Raw genomic sequence first — 27,500 nt, forward strand, 5'->3', positions numbered from 1 at the left:
AGAGAAAAAAAAAGAGGAAGAGGAAGAAGAAGAACGTCTTCTTTTCGTGGCATTACTCTTGGCAATGCGCCATTTGAATTTATGTAACACAATTAATGTTTAAACCACACACCAATGTCATTTTATATGTAATGAAGATGTTTTAAATTGTTCCCAGAAGTGATATAAGGCAAATGGATTTTCTGGAGGAAAGAAAGAAAAAAAAAAAAAAAGAAAAAAGAAAGAAAGAAATAGAACAAAAAAAAAAAAGAAGAAGAAGAAGGAAGAAAGAAATGGAAATCTTCTTTTCCAATTTATTTTTCTTTCTTTTTCTTTTTTTTTTTTTTTCTTTTCCCCTTCTTTTTCAGACGATTTATCAACAACAAAGTTTCTATCAACGAAAAAAGAAAAAAAAGAAAAAAAGAAAATATACATCGTGCAATAGGTTGATACACAAAGGTGAACAAACTTCTTTCGCAATTTTTTCCTCTTCCGTTTTGTTTATTTTTTCTTTCTTTTTTTTTTTCATTTTATTTATGTTTATTTATTTATTTTATTTAATTTTTTTTTTTTTTTTTTTTTTAAGCGAATTTATCCACTTTTATACACGTCCGAGATTCTTTTATAAATTGATTCTCCAGAAGTGTTACTCATGTTACTCAAAAACGAATGCATTTTTTTCTCCCCCTCTCGTCCATTTTTTTTTCTTTTTTTTTTTTTTTTTTTTCTTTAGAAGACTTCGTCAAGGAATTCTTCTTCAACAAAAAGAAAAAGAAGAAAAAGAAGAAGAAGAAGAAAAAAAGAGAAGAGAAAAAAAAAGAGAGATCTTTCAGAAAAAAAAAAAAAATCATGATGGATTTCTTCGTAATTGTTTGATAGTGGAGAAGAATTGAAAATAATATAAATAAAAAAAAAAAAAAAAAAGAAAAAGAAAAAAAAAAGTAATGATAATAAACATTAGTCATCGCGGTGAGACGCTCGACGTGGAAATAAGAAGGGAAAAGAAAAAGCGAGAAAAATGAAAGTGTGTGTGTCTGTGTGTGTGTGTGTGAGAAAGAGAGAAATCCACCTGTGCTATTAAGAGTGTAATAATCTCGTAGAAACTGGCCGTAACGTTGATACGCCTTTCTCATTTGCATAGACGTACGACAAAACGCCAGCAGATGTTTCTGAACAAGCACACCACCATCACCAACGTCTGGTAATTATTAACGTCATAGCGGTGTTCCAACGTGTCGTCATCACAACCTTACGATTAATGTTGAACCAAGGTGATATATGACCCGAGCATTATACCTTTCACCATATTTTTTTTTCTTCTTATATCATATATGTATCTCCTCTTAAAGAGAGGAATCAAGAACAATTATAAAATTTATCGAAACTCTGCCACTATCTTGCGATTATTTCTATGTATGGGAAAAAAAAAAAAAAAAAAAGAAAGAAAGAAAGAAAAACGAAAGAAAAGGAACAAAAAAATATATAATCTCTATAATTTATTTATAAAGAAAAAAAAAAGAAAAAAAAAGAAAAAGAAAAAAAAATACTTCTCTCTTTGGAAATAACCAATTATATTTTATATTATATATATATATATATATATATATATAAAATTTATTTGTTTATTTATTTATATATTTATTTATTTATAATATAGTAATAAATGATCATTTAGATTTATAACGAGTATATTGCAAAATTTGAATTCAGATAAAAAGGAGAAGTTCGTTAGAGTAAACGAGAGATATATTCGAAACATCAACATGCCAATTATATTCGGTCATCGATCGAACGGCCATGGTGCGCCATTGGTACTAGCGACTATCCGGAATTACGGAATTCATTGGGACGAATTATCGGATTTCGAGTTACCGCAACCGAACAGCAGAGCTCATCCGCACTTCATTTTCGAGGCGACTCGATTTTCCATTCTCTTCAGTCGTATTCGTATCATTCGTGATTTCCTTTCTACTCCTCTCTCTCTCTCTCTCTCTCTCTCTCTCTCTCTCTATCTCTCGCTTTCTCTCTTTTTTTTTTTTTTTTTTTTTTTCTTATCAGAAACATCAAAGCGACGAATTTCTGTGCTCTTCCACTCGAAATCCATCGAAAACGTACGTTAAAGAAGTTTCGATAAATTACCAAAGAAATTTTCTTTTTGAAATTCGATGATTATAATAAGTAAAGGAGAAAAAAAAAAAAGAAAAGAAAAGAAAAGAAAAGAAAAAAAGAAAGAAAAAAGTAATAAAGTAAAATAGATGAAAAAAAAAAAAAAAAAATAAGAAAAATAAAGAAGAAATTTGCAATGACAGTCTCGATATAGTTACGATGTTTATACAGATATAAAACAAAAAAAAAGGAGAAAGAAAGAAAGAAGAAATGGAAAAAAAAAAAAAAAAAGAAAGAACAAAAAGTTTTATATGGGATCTCTGTAGAAAAATTATTTTTCTTATTTTTTTTTTCTCTCTCTTTTTTTGTTTTTTTTATTTTTTTTTTTTTTTTATCGATCGATAAACAGAAAAAGAAGAAGAAGAAGAAGAAGAAGAAGAAGAAGAAGAAGAAGAAGAAGAAGAAGACGAATGAAGACGACAAAAATTTCTTAACCGAGAGACACAACGCGACGACGACAAATTATAACGGGCGACAACGAATAATTGCGTACTCAGGCTGATCGCTTAACCGTACTACTACTCGTGCGATCATTTAACAAGCCGTTATCGCAACGAGCGACGCGACGCGTCTGCCCGGCATTGTTCGCTTGTCGGCATTAAAGTTCGACACGTGTAACAAGTTCGAAACACGTCGATCAACCATTTTGACCCTTAATCATAACATCCATATTTCGATATTATATTATAGATAAATAAATAAATATATATTGTTGTTATAATCATATATAAATAGTGTAAAGTTTCGATAATAATTGAATCATTTAATTTTTTTTCTTTCACTTCGATATATATATATATATATATATATATATATATATATATATGTATGTATGCATGTATGCATGTATATATTTAATATTAAAGAATTAATGAATAACGATTGGAATAATTTATGCTTTTAAATAATTGAAAATTTTCAACATCAATTAGTTATTCTAGGCTTTCCGATCAATTCGATAATGCGATTACTATGACAGCATCTCTGCCTTCATAGAAACTAATCAATTTATTAACAGAATACGTTCTAAAACGATATGTGTATCATCGTACGTGTTTATGGCAGATGTATCTTTGTAGATCTGTATTTCTCTATTGATCTATCTATAATTTATATATATATAGATTATATATATATATATATATATATATATATATATGTATGTATGCATGTATGCATGTATATATTTAATATTAAAGAATTAATGAATAACGATTGGAATAATTTATGCTTTTAAATAATTGAAAATTTTCAACATCAATTAGTTATTCTAGGCTTTCCGATCAATTCGATAATGCGATTACTATGACAGCATCTCTGCCTTCATAGAAACTAATCAATTTATTAACAGAATACGTTCTAAAACGATATGTGTATCATCGTACGTGTTTATGGCAGATGTATCTTTGTAGATCTGTATTTCTCTATTGATCTATCTATAATTTATATATATATAGATTATATATATATATATATATATATATATATATATATATATATAGATATATATAGATAGATAGATAAATCGATAGATAGATGCAGATCTCTCTCTCTCTCTCTCTTTCTATATATACATATACATATATATATATATATATATATATATATATATATATATATATATATAGAGAGAGAGAGAGAGAGAGAGAGAGAGACATACATTTGTATTTATTGGTATGTGTAATGTAGATTTTACGGAGCAGTTTGCAACATTAATCGCTACGTATAACGGATCGATGATTAAACATTTAATCATATACGCGAGTTATCAATGTAAATTATTTGATACTATAGTTAATTATTGTTATTTTGTAATTATACGATATAACGAAGTTTTTGTCGAATGTGAAAGAAAAAAAAAAGAAAAACAAAAGAAAAAGGAAGAAAATATAAGAGAAAATAAATTGAATCTTTAATGGAAAGAGAAAAGAAAAGAGAAGAAAAGAAAAGAGAAAGGAAAAAAAAAGAGAGAGAGAGAGGAAAAGAAAAAGAAATTAGAAACAAACCACAAGATTAGAAAAAAAAAAAAAAGAAAGGGAGAAAGAAATACAAACCAGAAAATTCACTTGGGAATTCACTATTATCGCTCATAATCACGTTATGTCTAAATGTAAATAACCTTATTAAATTGTTCGTGCGAAAGATTCGCATAAATGCGTCCACGCGATATAACATTGAAAAATATTATGAGCAAATGCTCACTCGTTAGTCACGCGAAATACGAATTAAAAGATTGAACGCGTTTAACGCTTTAATTACTTAACGTTCGGCATAATCGAATTTATCTTTAGAAGAACATATGACGATTATTATTTTTAATCGAACTCGAATTATCAATGGCCAAATTTAATCATCGACATTTATTATTTGAAATAAATCCTCCGTTTAAATTAAGTTGAAATGTATGAAATAAAACAAAAAATATATATATATATATATGTAACATATGTAAATACCTACGTATATAAATTTATTAAACAATTCGTTCTTTCGTCCTATGGTTCGATTATATGTATAAAAATATTTTAATATATATATATATAAAATATATCATTCGACATTTTATTAGTTTCCAATGAATTGACACTCACTACTACTACATAGTACTCGAAAAATTCACAAAAGAGACACTGCTCAACTATTCTTCTGGTCATGCTGCAGCAGAGACAGATAAAGAGAGAAATAGAGAGAGAGAGAGAGAGAGAGAGAGAGAGAGAGAGAGAGAGAGGGAGAGAGAGGGAGGGAGAGAGAGAAAGAGAGAGAAAGGGTAAACCATGGTAGAAGGATACGTTAGGTGAAAAGCTCTCTTTGATGCGCTCCATCGAACCGAAAGCTCTGCGAGCCAATGCAAGCTCAGCGAAGCAGAGACTGACGACCTTCCGTACACGCGGTTAACCTCTATGCATTTTCTCTACCCTCCCCCCGCCCTTCCTTCCTTCCTTCCTTCCTTCCTTCCTTCCTTTCTTCCTTCCTTCTTTCCTGCCTCGCGTTGCCCCATTTTCCTTATTCCCCAATTAAAAGGCCCTTGTCTATCTTAACTTAATGTCGATATAAATACCTTCTAAATTTGTTATACTTCAATTTCTCAATACGACATTTAACAAAGGTTTCTATAATAAAAAGAAAATAAAAAGGAAATGAAGGAAATAGAAAACAAAAGGAAGAAAAAAAAAAGTAGACTCGATTGCGAAACCATTAATGTTAGAAAAAGGAGAAAAAATAAAAAAAATAAATAAATAATATAAAATTGTGTCGTAGCACAATTTTATATATGTATATTAATAAATTAATATGCAAACGATTATACATATACATATATATATATATATATATAAAATAATCTCGATACGAAATATGATAATAAAAGATTTTCTATTTACTTACTTGAAACTATCTAAAGTCTAAAAGAAAATATATTAAAATCTTAGTTTCGAGATCAAAAGCGTCCGTTATCTATATTGCAAATATATTTAGAAAGTAATCATCGTCATCGTGAGAAACATCGAAGGAAATTAATCCTTCACCGAGTGCATCATTAATCAGTTTCTCGGTAATATCGAGAAACATGAGGAAAAGAGAGTAAAGGACATTCGAGACTTGGTTCATGAAGATGCATCCTTAGCGATCGATATGACTTTCCACCGAGAGATTCAATAATTTAAAGAGAGACAACAGCAGATATACGATCTCTCTCTCTCTCTCTCTCTCTCATCTGTTTTCTTTTTTTTTTTTTTCTCTAAATATATCTGACAAATCGTAAACTTTTTCGTTAAGTATAAATCGAAATAAATTGAAATAAATCGTCTCCATTGTCTCTTTATTTAATTTAAAACAATTACATTATCCATCGTCTCGTTACAAAATTTTCTCCGTTAATTAATTTTCAAGGTACGCATATAAATTTAATATTAATATATAATTATAGCAAGCAAATGAGATTATAAATTTGAACGAGACGAGATTAGATAAAAGACAGATTAGAGTTTCTTCGTTTTGGTCAAGAACATTTTTGAGTTAGTTCATGAAACATCTACCAAATATCGATCCCACTTTGATATCTACGAGTTAAAAATATCTATTTGCATGTCGGGATACATTATAGCGAATTAAACGTCCTTTCTTAAGTTTACATATATCTCTTTCTCCCTCTTTTGCCCCTCCTCTCCTTCCCTCTCTCTCTCTCTCTCTCTCTCTCTCTCTCTCTCTCCCTCTATCAGTCCTCTTTACGTGTTGCTGCAATAATTGTTTTAAACCAGACATCGAAGGTCAGGGACGATGGACGAATATGTTTCGATCGATTTTAGGAAAAAAAAACAAAAAAAAAGAGAAAAAAGAAAAAAAAAATATATATATATATATATCTTTTCTAAAATTTAATTTTAGAAAAAAATCGTTTTCTGTTTTTTGCTTTTTGGCAAACGCTCGTCTATCGCCTGTTTTTCCCGATTTTCCGAACGAGCAAAGGGAAAAAAAAGAAATAAAAGAAAGAAAAATATAAAGATAAAGGTAGTTTAAAAAAAGAATAGGGAATTTCGTTCGCAGGAGGATCTCGTCTGAAAATGTCCTCTTCTCTCCTCCTCGTCGTCGTCGTCGTCGTCGTCGTCGTCTGGCTTTATCGTAAAGCGACGGCTCTCTTTAAGCCAGACGCTAAAATTAACGAGGTTGCGGCGTAACGATGGATATTCGCGCGTACTGAGCTTCTAACGACACAACGTAATGGTAGGAAGCTTTAGAACAGAAGCGACGACGACGATGATGCTTTTGAAGCGACACGCTAATGGAGCTTAAGTAAGCTCCGAACTGAAAAGGGACTATCCTCGAGTCGTTTCACGAGAATAAATTTTACAAAAGGACAATGATTTCGTCTAACTTGTTCGCAAATATGTTAAAACCCCCCACTCCCTCCCACTTCTCTCTCTATCTCTACTCCGGTATTAATTTACGTTAGAGTTTCGAAATCGAGCCGAAAATACTTCAAAATCTCGTATTTCTCTATCCATATAAATTGTATCTCTAACCACGTATAAAGCTCACCTACGCATATACATGTACATATACGATATATATATATATATATATGTGTGTATATATATATATATATATATATATATATATGGTTATAGGAGATGTAACGTATAGAGTATCTACTTACAGGCACGTATATAAATCCTTGATTATATTTTCATACGTACGACATAGAATAGTATCTTGCATTTCACGTGTAAACTTTCACGTGTAAATGTAATAATAGAAAAGTCCGATGTAATTGGACTCGACTTAGCTTTGTACTGAATATCCTCGTCAGAATGATAAATGATATCGTTTTTTCTTATTAAAAATCAACTTATAACTTATCTGATAACCGACACGATATTTCTTAACTTATCGATCGAATCTCTTATGCCACCGATCTTCTCCTTGTCCGATATTTTATATTAATACAAATTTATTCTCTGATAAGATCACTTCGTGTTCCTTAAGCAAGGATGTAATACTTTTTCTTGTTTTTTTGATCTATTTCTTTCTCTTTCTTCATTACTTTTTCTATGCTTTTATCCTTCTTAAAAAAAAAAAAGAAAAAAAAAAAGAAACACTATACGTTCATTATAAAATCCTTAACTTACTTCGGTATATCGCCGATTTTTGGCCGACGGCATATTTGCGGGCAAACGTTTCCCCATATGTTGCAGGCTGAAACAATAAGAAAACAAAAAAAATATTGACGTTAGAGAGAGAAAGACAGAGGGTGAGGGTGGGGGGGGGGGGAGGAATGGAGAACAGTGTTATAGAAAAGTCGATTAGAAAAAAAAGAAAAAAAAAAGAAAAAAATAACAAATAAAGAATAATCATTTAGAACGTCGTTAAATTTGCCATAATGTAAAAAATTACAGAAGTGCGTCGAAACGAACGATATCGTACGGAAATTCGCGATTTCCTCATTAGCCCACTCATTGGACGCAACCATGTATGTATGTATGTATGTATTTATGTATGTATGTATGTATGTATATATGTACGCATGTACGAGGATCTTTTTCTCATAGCACGACAATATCTGCCATTAGCTAACGTAATCGTATGAATGAAGTATCAGTTTCAAGGCGAGATGATAAAAAGGATCAATTCGATTTATAATATACATCGATAGCTACATATATTTTGCTTTGGTAATACGCGTTGAAAAAAAAAAAAGAAAAAACGTAACCCTTAAGAAGATATAAATGTGACGTAAGAATTTGTCGATCGTTGCCAATGAAATACAATGAGAAGAGAGATAGAGATAGAAATAAAGATGAAGATAGATAGTAAAGGGAAAATGATAAGTATTTTCTAGAGACAAATTTATCGACAGATTTTAAACGTTCTTCATCAATCTAGAAATGTAAACTAACGAGAATGAACGAAGCTTTAAAAGATTTTTTGTTTACATGTGACAGAGAGAGAGAGAAATATATATGTATATACAGAATCGACATTGAAGAAGCCGTTAATTTTCAACGAGAACTATGGAAACGTTTAATTCAAATATCAGAATACCTTTGGAGGATCGAGGTTAATTGCGATTCATTGCAATTTGCGAGCCGGCACTTCTCCGTTATAACCTTTCCTCTCTCTCTCTCTCTCTCTCTCTCTCTCACACACATACATACACACTTTGTTTCTCTCGCTCAATCTATTTCTTTCTCTTGCTCTCTCGCATGCTTCATACCTCTTGTATTCAACCCCTTCTCTTTATCATCGATCGAGCTAGCCGCGTAGCATTTACTAATTACAAAGTTCACCCTTTGAACAATTATGATACAGAACGACGACGACGACGACGACGATGACGATGACGATGACAGGGATCTCTACGATGACGATGGCAATGACGATGACTATGACGATGACTATGACGATAAAACGATCGAGGAAGGTGACGAAGGAGATATTATCACAAGGCCAACCATCCAGTATCGCTACCAAGCGTGAAACGATCAACTTCGACTATGAAATCGAATTTACGAACGGTTAACGAATTTAATATAGTTTATGCTCACGTTGATGAAGAAGACTATGTGTGTGTATGTGTATGATATGTGTCTATACGTGTGTGTATAAGTGTATAAGTTTATATGTGCAAAAGAGAGACCGAGAGTGAGAGCGAGCTAAAGAGAAAGAGAAAGAGAGAGAGAGAGAGAGAGAGAGAGAGATCATTTTAGGAAAGAAAATCCAAAAACTCATTCGTTAATCCAAAATAATTATTAAATCGTTAAAACCATCTTCACGTCATTTACCTTCGTTACAAGCTTACAACATATATATATATATATATATATATATATACATGCAATATTTATTTTATAGAAATATATCATGGGAAATATATAAAAGGATTTAAATAACGTTTTAAATTGATCATTCTACGTAATATTTTCTTATTTTCATAGATTAAAGTTATTATTACTATTATTCTTCTTACTACGCTAACTAGTATTATTTATTTATTTATTTATTTATTTATTTATGTTTTTTTTTGTTTCTTTTTCTAAGAGACTTAAAATGGAAGAAAAAAAGGTTTTAGTTATTTACGTTCGATAAATACTCGACGGAATCATTTTTGTCTCTCTCCCTCTCAGTCTCTCTCTCTCTCTCTCTCTCTCTCTCTCTCTCTCTCTCTCTTAGAAGGTCGAGTTAACTGGCAGAGATAATGTTTACACGTGTAAACGGCACGAGGTAAGGAACGATTCTGAAGCCGGAGTCGAGAGAGAAAAAAAATAACAGAGAGAGAGAGAGAGAGAGAGAGAGAGAAGAAGAACGCATAAATCGTCAACGACCACCACGACGACGACAATAACAACAATGACGACGATGACGAAGATCGAATGTTAAAGGTTAAATGCGAACGAGCAACTAGATTATATATTCATAGATTTTATCATTTTGATATCGACGGAAAGCCACTGAGGGTCACATATGATCAATTGATATAGAAAACGTGTTTGTTTGATCGAGAGAGAGAGAGAGAGAGAGAGAGAGAGAGAGAGAGAGAGAGAAAGCATATCTATTTCTATTATTAAAATAATAAATCATTATTTGCATCATCGATGATTTTTATTCTCCAAAGAACGAAGAGACAAATTTCTTCTTTTCTTTGATTTTTCTCGTTCTTCCATTTTTCCTTTTCTTCTTTCTTTCTCCTTAATTTATTTCCATTTATTGATTAATATAGCGTCCGTCAATCGCGCTTACTCGAGTTATTAACAATTTAGAAAGGAGACAAAGTTCACGATTTATTATAAAATTTTGTTGTACTTTAGATATAATGTAGTTGACCTTGTACAGACTTTATCATCTTTTATATTGCGAAATAAAAATTTGTTTGATCAAGTAAAAGAGAAAAAAAATAAAACATGTTTTTTATTTTGTTCTTTTTCTCTTTTTTCTTTTTTTCTTTTTTTTCCTTTTTTTTTTTTTTTGTTTACTTCAACATTCGACAGAAGAATAAAATTAATGTCGTCATAAAATTAATGTCATAATATTTCGTATCTGAATAAATAAAATATTTATTATTTTTTATCTTAATAAATAATACGAGTGTTTTGTTACACATATTATAGAATATATGAAATAAATTAACTTTTCATATAAAAGAACTTTTATTTATTATTATCATTAATTTAAATAAAAAATATGAAGTATTTGAATAATTACTTATTGACTAATAAAATAAATATTATACATACATACATACATACATACATATATATATATATATATATATATATATATATATATATATATATACACATATACAATAATCGATTGTCTTTCGACATTCGATTCTTTTAATAGCTTTTGTTGGTCATCTATATTTTTTCTTTCTTTTTTTTTTTTTGCTTTTTCTCAATTTCCTTTATCCTTGACTTAGCTTTTATTTTTCCCATTCGATCGATCGTTTCGATTATGACGGAGGCTAACAAAGAGTACGAAGAAGTTAAGAGAAAAAAAAGATAAAAGAAAGAGGAGAATAAGTAAGACAGTTTTATAGAAAATATGATTGCAAATCGATTAACGATTAATCTCTCTTATCAAGCCTTTATCCTCTTATTCTATTTCCTTCTTAATACGGCACGATTAATATTTCTTTCGATCACTTTTTCAATGAAAATTCAATTAATAAATAAAATATATTTAAAACAAATAAATTACTTCAATCGCCGTATGAAATATTTTCACCCTATGTACCATATATCGAACTTATGATCGAAATAATAATCGAACTATTATATAATAGACAAAAATGAACGATCTATTCTGTCAAATATCACAACGTGAGATAAATTTTACAAAGTGAAATATTTATCTCTCTCTCTCTTTCTCTTCCTACTCCCACCCCCGCCCCCTCTCAACCTTCCTCTCTTGTATGAAAACAGAAAAAACGAGAAAAGAGAAAAGAAAAGAAAAAAAAAAAAAAAAAAAAAATTCGCACGAACTTTGGCACACTAGTAGGAGTTAGCATGGACGAACTATAGATGGAAAAGAGGATATGACCGAGATAATGCAAACGCTATTGCGGTCGATCTGCCTATTGAACGATGAGAAATTATGCGTGTGTCTATTATCTCTCTCTCTCTCTCTCTCTCTCTCGTTGATATAATAATCAATCGATAAGAAAGACTTAATCGCATCTCTTTGGAAGTACTCAAACGAAATTTATTTTTCATTATTAGTGTATCTTTCATCGTCTCGTTAATAATATCCTTAATAATATCAAATCGTTAATGATTAATAATAATAAAAAAATAAAAAAATAAATAAATAAATAAAAAGAAAAAGAAACAAGAGAGAGAGAGAGAGAGAGAGAGAGAAATGATTTTTTATCGGCATGATTGAATATCTATTATCCAACGGAAAATGTTTTATTTTGTCGACAATGGACTTGGCCATTTCGAGAAATTAATTTATTTTTCATCGCAGAAAACAATTCTCGGATTGTACCAGGAAAATTACGTGTTACTTTTGAATATAACTGAAATTGCTATTGGATAAGTGAAGTTATACAAAAAAAAAAAAAAAAAAAAAAAGAAAAAAGAGAGAAGGAGAAAAGTTGACAGAGAAAGAGAGAGAGAGAGAGAAAGAGAGAAAGAGAGATACTCGAGAGAAAAAAAAGAAAAGAAAAGGAGACAAAAAGAAACCGAGGTTGGGTGAAACGAAATCAGTGAAATGCGATTTTTCGACATATAAATGTGAATCGTGGCGACGTTTTGTCGGAAAATATTACCTCCTAAATTGCTTTTGGTATCGATACGTTATGTATTATAGATCTCATTCCAATGAGACTGAATTACCTGCGTATGATATCGAGAACGTATATAATAGAAGGAAAAAGAAAAAAAGAAGAAGAGAAAAGAAAAAAGAAAAAAAAAAAAAAAAAAAAAAAAAACAAATAGAACATAAAAGGAAAAACGTCGATTGCAATATCTGATTCCAAAGACTTTCATAATTTTTTGTTTTTTTTTTTTTCTTCTATTCCTTTCTTCTTCCTTCTTCGTTTACCTATGTAAAGGAATGGAAATGGAGAGGGCGGGGGGGGGGGGGTGTAGACGGAGGAATCAAAAGTCAGTGCGAGTTGTTTTGCAGTGAAAAAAAAAGAAAGGAAGAAAGAAAAAAAAAAGAAACAAAAAGAAAGAGAGAAAACGTATCTTCCTCGAGAGATTTTTTTAAATATCTACTCTATTTTAAATATCTGCGATAATTTAAGCTTACGATTTTACAATAATCTGAGAAAAAGGAGAAGAAAGATTAAAAGAAAGGGGAAAAAAAATAAAAAAAAAAATAAAAAAAAATAAAAAAGAGAGAGAGAGAGAAGAAAAACTTAATCGAAAAAATTTGAAAAAGGAGCAATTAATTTTTAATATAATCCTTATAGGAATCCTTTTTTGACTCGTCCTTGGTAATAAAACTGGAAGTGAAAATCTTTAGAAAATGTCGATGAATACGTCGACAATTAATTACGAATGTACAAAGAACAAGAAAGAGGGAGAGAGAGAGAGAGAGAGAGAGAGAGAGAAAATGGCTGAACGCGGAATAAATAAATAAATAAATAAATAAATAAATAAATAAATATTGTACGAAAAATTAACTCCGAAGAATAATCGAATTCATTTAGGGAAATATATTGAGGGAAAACGATAAAAAAATCTTACTAGAACAATCTTGTTTCATTTATTCCAATTCTTTGAAAAAACTCTCTCTCTCTCTCTCTCTCTCTCTCTCTCTCTCTGTCTCTCTCATATAGCTTGTTCTCTTATGAAGTTCTCATACATTCTTTAGAAATTGAAATGGATTTTTAAAAAATGACGAATATAAAGAACGAATCGACCTGGTAAGTTTTTTTTTCTCCTCCTAGAATAATATACAAAAATGAAATAGGAATTAAAGCAACGATGGAGAGAAAGAAAATGAAAGAGAGAGAGAGAGAGAGAGAGAGAGAGAGAGAAAGCGCTTTAAGAAATTAGTAACGAACGGGGAAATATTCTTTCTCTCTCTCTCCCTCTCTCTCTCTCTCTCTCTCTCTATCTCTATTTCTATCTCTCTTTCTCTAATTCTTAAAGCGTCGAGCACAAATGTTTGTCGAAAGTATTTTTCGCTCGTTCATAGATACGCTTACACGTACACAAACACACAAACACACAAACACACAAACACACAAACACACAAACACACAAACACACACACACACACAGACATTTACATGCATTAACAGAAGCTTCTATGTTCGAGCTGGCTTTAAGCGCATCTTAAGTGTAATAAGACCTTCAGACTCGTTGAGAAAGAGCAAAAGAATAAGAAGAAGAAGAAGGAGAAGGAGAAGGAGAAACAGCGAAAGAAGAAGAAAAAAGAAACGAGAGAGGAATCAGTGTAAAAGAGGAAATTAGAGAAGAAGATACTGGGCCATTGCAAAAATTGCCAGGTTTCAAGTACTAGAATTGCAAATATAGACGAATCATCATCTGTGGCCTCGGTTCCTACCTCGGCTCCACTTTCACGTAAAAAGATAAATAGAGATAGAGATAGAAATAGAGAGATAGAGATTGAGAGACAGAGAATGAGAGAAAGAGAGAGAGAGAGAGAGAGAGAGAGAGAGAGAGAGAGAAATATGCTCTCTGCCCACGCAAAATCAACAGCAGCAGCAGCAGCAGCAGCAGCAGCAGCAGCAGCAGCAGCAGCAGCAGCAACAACAACATCTTGACCTGCCACGTGTACCACAAGAAGGAAAAAAAAAAAATAAAGGAAGGAAGGAAGGAAGAAGATAGAAAGAAAGAAAAAAGTAAAAGAAGTAAAATGTTTTCTCATGAAAGGAAACGCTCACGCCAACGTCATAGCTATATAATTGAATTTCATCCACATTCTTTTCTGTTTTCCTTTATCTTACAAATTGCTTTTAATTTTGCAAGACCGAACGTTCCTTTTTTTCTCTCTTTCTATCTTTCTCTCTTTCTATCTCTTTCTCTTTCTCTCTCTCTCTGTTTTTCTTTTTTTTTCCAAGAGAACGTTCACAAATCATAATTGTCGTTACTCAATCATAAATTCAATCATAATATTATCAATGCCGATCATAAAGAAATAAAATCGATTGAATAGATTTATATGTACGTAAGTACATGCATATCGCGCGAAATTACGAAATGATTATTATTGCGTTGTATATTAATATACTAAGGTGAAATTTAATATTAACGTATAGAAACAAGAGAATGTTTCGAAGTTTTCTTTTATTTTGTCTTTTTTTTTTTTTTTTTTGTTTATTTTTCTTTTCAATTTATTTTTGACCACGTCATATAACGCGTACGTCTCATCGTATAGAAAAAAAAAACCTAACGCGTTAGCTTTTCGTAAAAAAAAAAGAAAGAAAATAAAAAAAAAAAAAACAACAACAATTTTAACTTCCTTATTTCCATCTTTTATTTCTATTTCTTTTTTTCTTTTTTTCCATATCGTCACTTTTTCTTTCCTTTCTTTTCTTTCTTTTTTCCTTCTTTTTTTTTTCTTTTTTTTTTAAATTAATTCGTGCAAAAAGTAATTGCGTTTTTTTATGTGTCGAGTAAAACGATAAAAACCGCAATTATTTCTGCATCCCATTTTACCCACACACACACACACACACACACACACACATATATATATATACACGTATATACATACATATACAGAAAGATATATATATATATATATATATATATATATGTATATATATATTTAAAATCCTATCAAATAGAATTCGAAAATCCTCGTTAATATATAATATATCTAACGTTTACGCAAGCTCAAGGATACCAGAGAGACTGCGCACCTCTAACGATTCGACCACCGACTAAACTGTTCCAACCGTGACAGTTACATCTCGAACGAGGGTAATATAATTGCCAAGTTTATAGAACATGAGAAATAAAGAAAACGAGAGAAATAAGAATATTAAAGAGAAAGAGAGAGAGAGAGAGAGAGAGAGAGAGAGAGAGAGAGAAAGAGAAAAAAAGAAAGAAGGAATACAAACAAGTATACAATGTCGAACATATTTACTCAAAAATCACTATTCGAATCTCACTCAATTCTCTCTCTCTCTCTCTTTGACTCTCTGTAACGTTTACACAGGTCCTTTAGTAAAGTAAATCATCGTTGGACGTCATCGATACGATCTACGCTTGATATCACTCGATTCTGGTACACGATTTAAACATTGCCGCCATTCTGAACTCGCTTTATATATCTAACGCAATATTGAAAATCGATTAAACTCTTCTTTTTCTACTTAAACTCTACTTTTCCACTCTCCCTCTCTCTCCCTCTCTCTCTCTCTCTCTCTCTCTCTCTCTCTCTCTATTTCTATCTTTTATCGAACTTTTTCCATCACATAATTTCTTATTTAGTTTAAGTTACAGAGTCTACGAACAAGTCTCCTGATCGTGATAATCCAATTACGATGAACGTCCGACACAGAAAGCTCGTTAGTTCGATTTCGTTCGTAGAAAGTCTCGAAGGTTGTTCTCTAAACGAATACGATCGAATCAAATAAATTTCTCGTGTCGAGAATAGGGCAGGGAACTTCTCTTACTCCATTACGTTTACAAATTTAATAAATAATTAATAAGAGCGAGCGAAAGAGAGAGAGAGAGAGAGAGAGAGAGAGAGACTAGTGATACTCTAAGGAAAAGCGAAAAAGAAAAAAGGGAATGAAAAGAAAATGATATTCATTTTCTTAAGAAACATTAATAAACAATTGCAATCGTCGTTTATATTGTCAATCTCATATACAAATAAATACGTATATGTGTTTATTTATTATTACATAAATTGCAATATCAACTAAAGTGATCTAACGAGCGATTAAAGGAGATATGGTTTCGATGCATTTGCATGAATACAATTCTCTCGTGTATGCGGTTATCTGGGGATCGATGGAATGTACATCAACAGAAATCATTGAATGAATGGACGTAGACAGCTCGTAGAAATTACGTCAAGCTATTATCCATTACAAAGATAGAAAGTGCAACTGATGCGTGTGCCTGTTCCTGTTGGACGAACTTGACGTCAGGAAGATCTATGCGTGTATATGCACGTGACAATATGCATTATATATATATATATAAATGTGTGTGTATGTGTAGAGAGAAAGAGAGAGAGAGAGAGAGAAAGGGAGAGAGATACGTCTAATTCATAAAGCGAATGTAATTCATAAACTGAATGTAATTCATGGTAAGAGAAATACTACTTCCATAAGTCATAAGCCAAATATAATAAATATGTAAATGATATAATAAATAGAATAAATAGAATAATATATAAATTATATAAATAATAATAAATATTATAAATATAATAAAAATCCAATTATATATATATATATATATGTGTGTGTGTGTGTGTAAGTGTAAATGAAAATATATAAATCTATGTACGAATGAAATTGTTCATTTGTCAATGAAATAAAAACGTGGATATATACATATATATATATGTGTATGTATATAACTAACCTACCTATCTGCCAATCTATCTACACGAAAATAATAATCACATATATATATATATATATATATATATATATATATATATATATATATATATATAATTTATCTTTTAATATTTTCCAGAAATACATTAATTCATTGACCTATCTCCCACGCGCGATTCTTAACATAGCTACACGCTTTCAACGGATCGCGTAATCCGTATACGAAACGAAACGGAACAAAAAATATCCGATAAACGTCGGTATTAAGTATATAAAAAAAAAAAAAAAAAAAAAAAGAGAGAGAAAAAGAAGAGAGAGGGAGAGAGAGAGAGAGAGAGAGAGAGAGTTCTTATTCCCACACAATCACTCGAATATCATTTCGTTACGATAACAAATCAATAATCCAAAACATTATTACGAAATCTCACGTTTCCTTTTTATTATTTCTTTTCCCTTAAACGTTGCCATCGTTCTTCGTTTTATCGAATATCATAATATATCCATTCATGATACTTAATTATCCATAATTAATTATCCCCCGTGAAAAACTTTGACACTCTTCAAAGATAGAAAAAAATCTTATGGGAAAAAATTTATTCCATTGATATTATGTCTGCGGATATTTTATCTTTTTTTCTCTTCCTTTTTTTGGTCAATTTTTTTTTCTTTCTTTTTTTTTTCTTTTCTCTTTTTTTTTTTTTTTTTTTTTTATCAACTTTCCTCCCTTTCCTTTTCTCTTCCTCTTTTCCCTTTATTTTACTTATCTGTTCTTTTCTTTTTCTTCTTTTTTTTCTTTTTCCTCTTTATTTCTGTTTTTTTTTTTTTTTCTTCGTCGTTCCATCGTCGTCATTAACCGATAGAGACGAGAGATGACAATGTACATAGATAAGTACATACGAACTATCTACATACCTATCTACGTAAAAGCACGTAAGAAACATCCTCTCTAAACTAAACTTCTCTCATAATAATCAACCTCTGGATTCTCGTGACCTCGATAACAACTACTCGATTTAATTCGACATTACTACGTGACCAGACTAACGATCGGATTTGAACAACGTCCGATATGTTTTGATGATGATGACGATGACAATAATGATGACGATAATGATGACAATGATAAATCGGAGATTCAAATGTTACGATCTTAAAAGAAATTCATCGTAACATTTGAATAGTTTAAACTCATCGGTGAAACGTACGATGAATTATTCTCTCCCTTTCTTTTTTTCTTTATTTATCTCTTATGATTTCCATTTAATTTTTATTAATTCAAATCGAAATTGATATGAGATAAAAGTCGATTGCAGTGTTCTCTAAGATCTGAGAGTGGGGGCACAGGTGCGCCTACCTGCGCGCACGTTTCACGCATACGCGACCAAAAATAAAAAGGTCGATGAACTCGAATGAAAATTAGGTCGAGGACCATCGTTGTGTCTCAACTCATCGTTTGTATCATTCAAACGTGTTATTTAAAGCCCTCTCTCTCTCTCTCTCTCTCTCTCTCTCTCTTTCTGTCTCTCTCTCTCTCTCTCTCTTGTTCTCTCTCAAGGACAAAACGAAATTCAAAGTGATCCTATCAAAATATAATAATATAATTCTACAAGAAATATCTGTACAAGAAAAAAAAAAGAAAGAAAAAAAGAAAAAAAGAAAAAAGAATTTCTTTTTTTACTATCGTCGATCAATATTTTTTATCTCCATATTAAAGAACTATTATTGAAATCAACAAGCGCTTCGCATCGATCTTAATTATTCATTATTAATCTTTCATCTTATTTATCGGATATATAGGTATATTTAAATGTATTTAGATAGCGACGATTAGAAAATCAAATCGTAAGATACGTTTAATTTATAAATGATAGACGTAATTTAAACGAACAAAAGATCAATCATTGAGGACGAAAGAATTTTCTTTTTTTTTCGCGTTCAATTAGAGGATAACAATTAAATTAAATATCTGCGAGTATTTCAATCAATTTTCCGTACAAATTGGAAAAAATGTTACTTGGGCAATTTTAAAGATCGATTACTATTCTTTTTTTAGAGACTTGTTCGGTCAATTTGTTTTTCTACCGATTCTTTTTCTTTCTTTTTTCTTTTTCTTTGTTATCTGATCGTAAAACAGCGAACTTTAAAAAGTCACTTCGAAAAGGAATTAATTCATTTCTCAAATGATCTCGATACTTTTGGCCCATACTGTACTATCGTCCATCATTTAGGATTTTTTTTAGATAATGATCTAAAGAGAGAGAGAGAGAGAGAGAGAGAAATAGACAACGTCGATTAAAAAATCGAATCGAAAGTCGTAATCTAAAATGTAGGACGTTTAACCGAGCAAGAAACCATAAAGAACAAAAGTATTATAATCTTTTTTTCTCCTCGCGTCGATTAAATCAAATTAAGATAACAATTACAATCAAAATACTCGCAAGTATTTGAAACAATTAACTGCGCACATATTCGATCCAATGGTTACTTATTAGATGACTTTAAAAAAAAAAAGAAAAAAAAAATCGTTTAATACTCTTTTCTTGGTTTTTTTTTTTTTTCTTTTTTTCTTTCTTTCGAAGCCTTTTTGGCTTTAACTTTCTTTTTTTTGTTTTACACTTTTTGATCGTAAAATGGCACGATTAAAAAGCGTTCGTCGTCAGAAAGGAATAATTAATTTAATAAAGAAAAATTATAAGGAAAGAAAGAAAGAAAGAAAGAAAGAAAAAAAAAAAAAGAAGAAAAAAAAAAGAAAAAAAGAAAGAAAGAGATAACTTGGAAAGTTTTGGCCCATTCTCTACCATCGTCCTTCATTATAGATTCCTTGGATAAAGATCTAATGAGAGAGAGAGATAGAGAGAAAGAGAGAGAGAGAGAGAGAGAGAGAGAGAGGGAGATACAAGAACGATTAGAAAATCGAATAAAGTCATGGTCTCAATGGGGAATATTAAACGAGGAGGACCAATAAAGAACAATGGACGTTTATACCACGTCAAGGAGTTTAAGCACGTTTCGACAGGACCCTCCCACCATAAAGGAAAGTTTCATATTGGTAGGTGTTCTTAAAGTGATTAACTTTGGAGCACACACCGGACTTCGATTAGTTGGATATAACTTTGAATTTCCTCTAACGCTCGCATACACACACACACACACACACACATTCACACACACATACATACGCATTCTCTCTTTCTCATGACGATGCAAATCGATAGAAAGAAACTTTCAAGGTTCATGCGTATGCAAGATCGTCGAATAATTTTTAAGGCGCGAGAAGTACTTCTTCGAGTTAGCAAAAAAAGAAAAAAAAAAAAAAGAGAAAAAAGAGAAAAAAAAAGCAAAGATAGATAGATAGATAGATAGATAGATAGATAGATGGATGGAAGAAAAAAGGAAAAGGGAAAGGGAAAGTTGGGGCCGGGGGGAGGTGGGGAGGGGGGAAAAAAGAAAAGGAGAAGAAAAACAAAATTCTCTTCGCGATCGGCATAGAAATTACTTGCAATTTCCAATTTCTTCATAGAACCCGCTCGTGGCGATTTATATTTTATCGAAGAGAAAGAAGGACAGAGATAGAGAAAGAGAGAAAGAGAGAGAGATAGAAAAAGAAAGAGAGAGAGAGAGAGAGAGAGAGAGAACATAATGCACTTGCGGTTTTCGCGACTTCGCAAACTAATCTTAAGGTTAAAACCGTCCTCCTACAAGCCAAGTTAAAAGTTCTCCTTTGCACGGCGACTTCAATAAAAAAGAAAAAAAAAAAGAAAAAAAAAAAAAAAAAAGCGTTCGAAGAGAATGTAGAAGGAAAAGTAGGAAGTTGCGAGATAAAGTGACGAGATCAAGGCAAGGGATGAAGAGACGGGGGTGGGAGGGGAGGGGAGGGGGTATGGGATGGATCGGGAAAGGGATGAAGGATACAAAATAAGAGGAAAGAATGAAAGAAAAAGAAAAACTAAGGAGAGAGAAAATTAAAAGGTTAGAGAGAAGGAAGATGGTGGATGATGAGGAAGGAAAAAAGAAAGAAGAGAAAAAAAAAAAAGGAAGTAACACGCACGTTCTCATCCAATACTCTATCAATATCCTGACACTGATCAAAGATCATTTGTTGTTCGTATAATAATAATAATAATAATAATAATAATAATAATAATAATAAAAATTATAATATAAATAACAATCAAAAATATCATAGTAATAGCAATAATAATAATAATAATAATAATAATAATAATAATAATTGAAAGATAAAAGAGAAATTAATAAGTAAAAGAATCAATAATCAATCAATGAAATTGCTATTTGGATTTTCAAAGAATCTAACGTCTCCTATTATTTCTGTTATTTCTGTTACTTCTGTTTTTTTTTTCTCATTTTTTTTTCTTTCTTTTTTCTTTTTTCTTTTTTTTTTTTTACCTTTTTTTGACAAGCAAAGTTCTTTGAGATATTCCGTACCAATGTACGGATCATTCTACTCGTAAAAATATATATAACGAAAAAATGTAGAGCAGAAAGAAGGAAAGAAAGAAAAATGGAAGGAAGGAAAGGAAGAAAGAAAAGGAAAAAAAGAAGGAAAAGAAGAAAGAAAAGAAAAAAAAGGAAAAAAAAGGAGAAAGAAAGAAAGAAAAGATTTTCTATATATATATATATTCCTTTTACGCGCTGCTGAGAAAACCTATTTTCTATATATATAGAAAATTTTATGTATATATATATAATTTCTATATATATAGAAAATAGGTTTTCTCAGCAGCGCGTAAAACGAATTTGCATGGTTCGTATAAATCGACGATAATCCGAATAGATGAGAAAGCTCGGTACTCGTTCGTTTCACGGTCGATGATTCGAACGATAATGCGACGAAATAATGTCTCAAAACTCTCTTCTCTCCTTCCACCCCGCCTCCCCCACCAGATCCACTCATCTTCTCCATCCTCTCAACACCCTTTACCTTCTTTCCTTCTTCTATTTTTATCTCCTACTACTTGACTCACCCTCCATTGTTATGTTATCGTTCAGCTTCATCTCGATCCATTGGAAGACGTCTCTGTCCCTTCGACGTCGATCTTGAAATCATTTGGATTCTAATTCTAACGGTGTTGGTGATAGAGAGAGAGAAAAAAAAAAAAAAAAAAAGAAAGAAAGAAAGAAAAAAAAGAATAAATAAAAAACGAAGAGATCCTTATTAGAAAGAAAAATCTTCTTCGTCCTCTTTCTTCTGTTTTTGTTTGTTCGTTTTGTTTTTTTTCCTTGCGATCGATGACGTCACCTCGATGATGCCATAATTTTATCGTAATTTCGATGAAATTATTCTTCTTTTTTTTCCTTTGTTTTTTTCTTTTTCTCTTTTTTTTTGTTTTTTCTTCCTTTCTTCTTCAATCCTCCTCCAGTCAACGTAACGACGCAATGAAACGGGACGTACGGATGGACGGACGATCCACAGGGATAAGAAAAAAAAATTCTTTATCCTTTAACGATATAGATCTTTCGTATTATTTTTCGACTCTATGGATATCCATTCGGACGACATGATCCAGAATTTGTTTATTTATTATGTCGATTGATTGTGTCTGTAACAAAACGAAAGAATATGAATGAAAATATTGTTCAGTGCATATCCAATGATTACGAATTTTCTACGAGACTGTTGTTGTTGTTTTTTTTATTTTCTTTTTTTACTTCTTTTATCTACCTCAAAATAAAAGATCGATTAAAAGAAAAGAAAAGAAAAAAAAAAGTTGATTACATTTATGTACTATTTACAAATGGATAAACAAAAATTCGATCTCGTATAAACTTTATCGTTTGCTAGATCGAAGTGACACCTTTTGAACAATCTGTTTGACATTTTCAATCTTATTTCTGTTTATCTCAAGAAATCTTTTCGATATCGATATTATTATTATTATTATTATTATTATTATTATTATTATTATTATTATTATTATTATTATTATTACGAACAGATAAGAAAAAGGAGAGATCCGATAGAAAAAAATACATGGTAATGGAGTTTAAAAAAAAAAAAAGAAAATAAAATAAATGAAAAAAAGAAAGAAAGAAAGAAAAAAGAGAGAAGAGAAAAAGAAAAGCAAGAAGAAAAGTAATAAAAATATAATCGATAATCCGCTATAATTAATCGATAATCTTTACGTTGCATTATCTCTTCCCGTTAAGTAATTATGTATTTGTAAATATGTACTTTATGCGTACAAAACGTAAATCATTAATGATCTCGTTAAAATCTTTTCGTACGATCGCATGATCGTATCAAAAATGTGGATGACCTTTAATCGAAAAGGTTAACGAGCCAGTAAGATGACAGAGCGCATAGATCAGAGATCCCTGTGAAAGGAAACGAAGGGAACAATCCTACGCTTACTACCTTGAAATAAGACGATAGATTTAATTAAGCATTTCAACCTGAGAACTTAATAATTACCACTCACCCACCTACACACACACACACACACACACACATACACGCACACACGCGCGCGCGCGCGCGCACGGATCGTAGTTACTTCCTGAACGTTCATTGTACAGGGTGGATCGAAAAGTTCTTAGGTGTAACATTTTTCAAAAGTACGATCAATCATACTCGAAACTTTTTAAGCCAGCGCGTTTCGACCTGTAGCATTTCGCAGTCTGAGACGAAGAAAAGAAAAAGAAGAAGAAGAAAAAAAAAAAGAAAAAGAAATTAGTCTCTCCCAGTAACTTTTTGACTTCTATCAAAATTAATTTTTTCACAATTAATCGCTCATAAAAAGCAATTAATTTTATTTTTTTCTTTTTCTTTTTTTTTTCCTTCATCACCTAGAAACTTTCTATCCAGTCTTTCATCCAATGACTTTCGTTGCGCCCTGTATAACGTGAGAAATGCAATGCGGTTTTAATGGGGCTGAGGAAGGATGACGAAAAAAAAAAAAGAAAGAAAAAAAAAAGAAATAAGGAAAAAAGAGAACGAAAAAAATTAATTGAATCCTCTTTTGTGTCATTATTTTAAGTATTGCCGTACGAATGGGGCGGGGAGGAGGAGGAGGAGGAGGAGGAGGGGGCGGTAGAAAAAAAAAATTAAAACAAAAAAAGAGAGAAAAAAGATGAAGAAAAGTGTAAACGATAACACTTCGAAAATCAAAACAATATTCTTGATAAAATATTTTCCGACGTAAATATCAAGCTTCGTTAATTCGTTTATAGAAAATATGAAATATACATTTATCGATTATGAATTTCTAATTAATTATTAATCACGGGATACATTGAAACAAGAATAATTATTTCCGTACGAGCATCGCGAGTAAACGAGCAAGTGTATATATATATATATATATATATATATATATATATATATATATATATATTCGAAAGACAAAAAGAAAATACATATAATATCTCTCATCTCGATGTTGTCCCTAAAGGGAAATATTCGTAACCAATACAAAAGGGAAAAAAGGTCACGCGTACGACTAGGAGGCCACTGGCTTTACCAGTTGTCTACTAAATCGATAAGACCAGAAACATGAGAGAATGAAATAGAAAGAGATAGATGGAACGTTGAACTATCATCGAATAACAAAGAGAGAGAGAGAGAGAGAGAGAGAAACAAACGCGCAATACATATACATGCATATAGATATATACATATAGATTGACGAAAAGTTTCCATCAGGATGATGGTTGGAAATCAAGTTTCGAATTTTTTGTCTCGATTTTACACACACATACATACACACATATATATATATATATATACATAGAGGCAGCCATAGTTCGTCAGATTTTTATTGAATACTCTAAAATATTTTTAAATCACATTGAAAAACTTACTTTAACTTTTGGCAATTTTGATTCACTTAGTTGAGACTGTTTGTATCAAATCTTTGACATTTACAATTCTTCTTAAATTAATATTAAAAAATAAGATTTGTTAGATTCGCAATATCCATATCAAAACCATACAGCAGATAACTTCGAGCATTCGAAGTACACGACTGCATTTTTTTCATTTTTCACGTTCCATCGCTACCATCACCATAGTACCATCATCATCACCATCATCTCCATTTATATCTCTTTGTTCATCATCCAAGCAACCTTGACTCGGCACTACAATTATCCCCTCCACTTACCCTCATCCATTTCTTCTTTCATTTTTACAAAACTTCAACCTTTCTCTTTATTTCTTTCTCATATATATACATACATATATTAATATATATATATATATATATATATATATATATATATATGTATGTATATATCTGAGCATATTTCTCCTTTCATTTCGTTTCGTTTCGTTTGTATTACCACTCGTCTTCTTTATTTCTATCGGTTCCACTCTTAAACTCAATTTGCATCCTTCGTTCGTTTTTCCTTCTCTTTTTATTCCATCCCTTTTTCAGCTTGTTTAAAAAGCTTCTTTTCTAACTTTCTATTTCTGTCGTTACGGTACATATCTCTCTATCTATATATCTCTCTTGAAAATTTTATCATATCTCCGTAGTCAATGAAAATATCCAGAAATAATGAATGTTACATACTATTTCACTCTCATAAACACGTATTAAACCGTTCGAAATTCTTTAAATAAGGAAAAAAAAGAAAAAAAAGAAAAATAAAAGAAAAAAAAAAAAAGTAAAAGAAAAAAGAAAAAGGACAAGAAGAACAACAGAAATTGACTCGCTCTTCCTATTTTAGGATAATAAAGAAAAGAAAAGAGAAAGAATAATAATGGAAAAGGATAAAAACAAAAACAAACAAACAAAAAAAGAAAAAAAAAAGAAAAAAAAAATAAAAAAGAATCTCGTATTAAAGGAAGAGGAACTTGTCTGTGAACGAACGAACGAATAAACGGACGGACGTTTAAATTTACGAGATTTTTATCTCCCGGCTTTATATACGCGTCACCGAAAAGAAAAGGTTCACGTCGGAAATAACATCTGCGAAGAAGACAGACAGAAAGAAAAAGGGACAAAGACTAAGAGACAGAGAAAAAGACAGAGATAGATAGATAGAGAGAGAGAGAGAGAGAGAGAGAGAGAGAGAGAGAGAGAGAGAGAGAGAGAGATAAAGAGATAGAGATAGAGAGATAGAGATAGAAACTGGAAAATGAGCAAGACAGTTTTCACAAAGTACACAACGGAAGTCCTCGGAGTCTCTCGAAACAATTTCTTTTCAAATGTCACGGCCAAAAGTCAAGATCGGAGTTATACCGACGTTCACGACGCTCCAAAAAAAAAAAAGAAAAAAAAAAAAAAAAAAGAAAAGAAAAAAAAATGAATAAATAAATAAAAAGAAAATCTAAAGAAATGGAAACGAAAGGAAAAAAAGAAGAAAAAAGAAAAAAAAAAGAAAGAAAGACAAGTTATTCAGCTCGACGCACATCCGTTTTCATACTACGACAATATCATATTCAATATCACGTACGTACGTATGCACTTACTTATGTACATACATTGTATACGTACGTATGATTTATTCTTATTAAATTTTCCTACGAAATCTTTCTCGAAAATAATCTCTCTCTCACACTCTCACTCTCTATCTATCTCTCTTATCTTACATCCTTGAGAATAAATAAAAGGCGTGTGAATGAATAATTTAAAAGAGAGACAGAAAGAGAGAGAGAGAGAGAGAGAGAGAGAGAGAGAGAGAGAGAGAAAACAAATAAAAAAGAAGAAAACCAATAATATTTCGCATTTCACGAAATTCCAAACGACGAAGATTAAGCGAATTCTGTGTTACGGAAAAAGGATATATAGGTAAAAAAAAATGAAAGAAAACATTTAAATACTTTAACTAAAATATTATACTTGGAGATAATCGAAATCTGGTAGGGCTTGCTTACTTACAATTCCATTTAAATATTCAAATCATATGTACTTATATATATATATATATATATATATATATATATATATGTATGTATGTATATATTATATTACGATAGCCCAGGCAACATGAATTTTCCCGCGCAAAATTATCACAACGATCCTCTTCTCCAATTGGTTGGTTGAGATAGTTGTAGTTACGTTGATACGCGCAAATGTTGACAAGATACAAGTAGATAGATATCTGTGCGCAAGGGTAAAACAATCCATCCATGCGCCTGTGAAAACATTATCGTGATCGAGAGTCTCCTGCACGTGGAAACAAATGTTGGCTATCTCCATGTTTATGCGTACGTATATATGTATATCTGTTTATGTATGTACATATCTAACGTTGTTTGGAAATTAAACACAATTCCCCCATGGGATCGTGTGCCTTCATTTTTCAATAAAACGTGTTCAATGCACGTATTTACTTGCTTACTTAGTTACTTACTTACTTACTTACTTATTTACTTACTTTAAATATTTTC

At 31.0% G+C, this 27,500-nt stretch overlaps 1 protein-coding gene across 3 annotated transcripts in view; it reads right to left on the minus strand.

Annotated features, from left to right (window-relative positions):
* The window catches only part of LOC124426984 (probable myosin light chain kinase DDB_G0279831), a 67,698-nt gene that overhangs the window by 32,372 nt on the left and 7,826 nt on the right, over nt 1-27,500 (minus strand). Inside the window, exons 1-3 of one of the 3 annotated variants that reach the window (XM_046969350.1) lie at nt 27,488-27,500; nt 22,129-22,704; nt 7,770-7,836 (exon numbers count right to left, since the gene is read on the minus strand). The exon at nt 27,488-27,500 is cut by the window's right edge and continues 218 nt beyond it. In XM_046969350.1, the coding sequence (XP_046825306.1) occupies nt 7,770-7,836; nt 22,129-22,159 (98 nt within the window). In that variant the 5' untranslated portion in view covers nt 22,160-22,704; nt 27,488-27,500. The remainder of the gene's footprint in view (nt 1-7,769; nt 7,837-22,128; nt 22,705-27,487) is intronic. The other 2 variants (XM_046969349.1, XM_046969348.1) reach the window with 2 other exon arrangements.

This window comes from Vespa crabro, chromosome 9 (assembly GCF_910589235.1).
Source record: "Vespa crabro chromosome 9, iyVesCrab1.2, whole genome shotgun sequence".
NCBI lineage: Eukaryota > Metazoa > Arthropoda > Insecta > Hymenoptera > Vespidae > Vespa > Vespa crabro.